Source organism: Suricata suricatta, chromosome X, assembly GCF_006229205.1.
Source record: "Suricata suricatta isolate VVHF042 chromosome X, meerkat_22Aug2017_6uvM2_HiC, whole genome shotgun sequence".
NCBI classification, from domain to species: domain Eukaryota; kingdom Metazoa; phylum Chordata; class Mammalia; order Carnivora; family Herpestidae; genus Suricata; species Suricata suricatta.
Window position 1 is genome coordinate 74,454,247 of NC_043717.1, and position 3,374 is coordinate 74,457,620.

Consider the following 3,374-nt stretch of genomic DNA (forward strand, 5'->3'; position numbering starts at 1 on the left):
CGGCGGCGGCCCACTCGTGCGCCGCGCAGGCCTGGGCCGGCTCGTCCTTGGCCTCGACGAGCTTGCGGGAGCGGGTGTAGGCCAGGATGAGGCCTCCAGCCAGGCAAGCGTAGAAGATCATGATGAGCAGGATGTAGAGATAGGCCTCGTCGCCCTTGGCGCTGGTCGCCTCGCGGCCCACGAACGGGTCCGGCACGACCCCCATGCCCATGCTCGGGCCGGGGCCGGCGCCCAGGCCGCTGGCGTTGCCCCGGTGGTGCAGCTCGAGCAGCAGGCGGCTGAGGAGAGTGCGCAGCCGCTGGCTCTCACTGCAGTTCATGGCTGTCGGGGAGTGACACGGCGGCTCCAGGACGCTGCTGACCTTTCCCCCTGGGCGAGGGAAGAGAGCAGAGGAGGCGGCGGCGACGGCGGCACCCGGCTCCAGGGCGGGCAGTGGCTGGGGGCGCGGGCCGCGCGGGCCTCCTTATCCCCTCACCCCCGCCCTCCTCCCCTTCCCCACCACGCCCCCTCCGGCCCGAGGCCGCCTATTCCCAGGCTCCGGCTGTCTCGGCGATCTGGGGAAAGGGGACAGCTGGTGGGGGGGTGGGGAGAGGAGAAGGGGACAAGGGAGGGGGCGAGGTCCGGAGAGGGGCGGAGGGGCGGGGGCGCGGAATGCGCGAGGCCCCAGGCGGCCGAAGCTGGCGGGGCTGCTTGCTGGGGCCAAGCCTGGACCCTGGGCTGCGGAAGAGAATTCCTTCCAAGTTCTGGCCACCTGCCCTGCAGGCCCGGCTTTGGCCCAGAGACAGCATCTGGCCCCCCAAGGCAAGCCATGGCGCAGGGTTCCGTCAGCTCTGCCGCACAGGGGCAGCCCAGACCGCTCCCGCGCATCTGATGGCGCCTGTTCCCATAGACCAGGACCTTAGACTATCTTTACAGCCCTAATTCCGTCCCCTGCACCCCGGGGAGATAGCATGTTATTCTGAAGATGCTCAGGACAGATTTGGTGACTGAAGCAGAGGACGACCTCCTGGTCTTCAAGAAAGGTTTCTGGCAATGTATATACCAGCCTCCTTGGAAGTACCCCTGCTCTGACTTTCTATCTCATGCTTAAAAAAGGCGTACGCATCTTAGCATACGACTATACCATACATGATGTGACCTTGTTTTCCCCTGGCAAGCCGTCTTCCCAGAAATGAAACCAAGCTCTTCCATTAAAAGAAACACAGACAGAAGGCCCCTTGACTACACTCCCTAGATGTCTCAGGATCTGAAAAGTGCAATTTCTAGAAAATATGCTCACCTGCCGCCTCCAAGGCCAGTTAGGCCATTAGCCAGTCCTGTGCTTCCCTGGGGCTTGGTAACAGGTCTAGGCCCTACGGGCTTGTGGGGCAGTCTTATTTTTCCTGGAGGGTATTTTCTTTTAGGAGAAAACAAGGCACTACCACGAATATCAGATCACGGTCTGGGCTTCACAAAGGAAGTGTGCTCAAGGGACTGATTTGTAGGCAGTGAGTAGAAAAAAACAGGAAGTAGTGCTGATCAGGTCTGGTTGCCCAGTGAGAATAGAAGGAATGAAAAAAAGGATATGCCCTTATGCACACCTTGAAAATCAAGGTGCCCACTCGAGACCATTTGGTCCAGAGGCCATTCCGTCTGCAGGCACCATGGGTTAAAAAAGGATGGTTTAAAAAAAAAGAGAGAGAGGGGGTTTTCATGTGCTTCTACCCCACCCACCCTTCAGGGATTGCAGCCTTCTGTGTGTTGGGGTGAGGTTGGTACCCCAGGGCACTATATCCAGGGTCTTAAAACAACTTCTGTAGGAAGCAGAGACATTCTATGTGGCCCTGACCACTGACTCCCTCCTAACCACCTTGCCTCAATGTCCTCACCTCAGAGGGGCTGAGGGAAGAATTGTTAAAGTGATTTGCCATAACTAATGCCAGAGGACATAGCTAGAAAATTCTCAAAACAGTATCAACCTAGGGACAGGACTGACAAGCTAACAGACTCCGCTCATCTCTTACACCATGCCCAGAAATCTCTAGGGCTTGGAGGAGGGCTGAGGGGAGGCAAGGAAGAAGCCCCTTAATCATTAAATTTGTATTATGTGTCCAACAGCCTTATGAGCTAATAGGATTGTTCCCCATTTTCAGAAGAGGAAACAAGTTCAAGCAGTTAAGTAGCAGGACTAGAATGAGAAAGTTTGACCTTGTTCTTCCCAGTCCTAACACATTACTCTTGTCACATGGATCGTATCCATGAGTTGCCTCCATTTCTCTACCTCTCTCTTCCCTGGAACCTTCTAGAATCCAGGACATTTTTTTTTTATTTAATAGTTTATTGTCAAATTGGTTTCCATATAACACCCAGTACTTCTCCCCACAAGGGCCCCCCACCATGACCATCACCCCCTTCAGTCCACAGTTCGTTTTCAGTATTCAATAGTCTCTCATGATTTGTGTCCCTCACTCTCCCCAGCTCTCTTTACCCCTTTCTCTCCCCATGGTTCTCTGTTAGGTTTGTCCTGTTAGACCTATGAGTGCAAACATATGGTATCCAGGACATTTTGCCAAACAGCTCTCTGTAAGTTCACCAATGACCTCCTGACCAAATTCAAGGGTCTCTGCTCAGTTTGCATCTTTGAACTAGAGGATGAATTTGATAGCATCAACCACCCACTGTTTCCTATAACTGTCCTCCCCTTGGCTCTCCTGGCATTGCATTCTCAAGTTTCTCTTCTTATCTCTCTGACCCATCATTCTCTGTCTTCTTTGCTGGCTCCTCTTCTTTCCCTCTCCCATTAACTGTTGGACCTCTAAAAACTCAGTCCTCAGCTATTCTCTCTTAATATCCATTTCCTTGAAAAATGTCTCCTTACATTGTTTCACCGACCACTTGCATTACATATTTAGCCAAATTTGAATCTCTGGCTCTGATTCTTTCTCAGATCCACCTGCCCCTTCCTTTCTGGTTTTATTGCCACAAGCTTAACTCAAGCTCTCATTACCTCAGGTCAAATATGCAAATGGCAGTCTCCAGGCAGATCTCCCTGCCTATAACCCAATCCACCCTGCTCTGGCTGGAATACAGATCATCCTCGACTTACAATGGGGTTATGTCCCAATAAACCCATGATAAGTTGAAAATATCTTAAGTCAAAAATGCGTTTAATACCTAACCTACATCACAGCTTAGCCTATAGCCTACTTTCAAAGTGCTCCGAACTCTTACATTAGCCTACAGTTGGGCAAAATCATCTAACACAAAGCTTATTTGATATTAACGTGTTGAATACCCCAGTAACTTATTGAATACTGTACTGAAAGTAGAATGGCTGTTGCACAGAGTGTATTGGTTATTTACCCCAGTGATGCAACTCACTGCCACTACCCAGC

At 52.1% G+C, this 3,374-nt stretch overlaps 1 protein-coding gene across 1 annotated transcript in view; it reads right to left on the bottom strand.

Annotated features, from left to right (window-relative positions):
• KCNE5 (potassium voltage-gated channel subfamily E regulatory subunit 5) overlaps window positions 1-362 on the bottom strand; it is a 15,369-nt gene extending 15,007 nt beyond the window's left edge. Inside the window, exon 1 of the mRNA XM_029929685.1 lies at window positions 11-362. Within this exon, the coding sequence (XP_029785545.1) occupies window positions 11-319 (309 nt within the window). The 5' untranslated portion in view covers window positions 320-362. The remainder of the gene's footprint in view (window positions 1-10) is intronic.
• Between the last annotated feature and the right edge of the window lie 3,012 nt (window positions 363-3,374).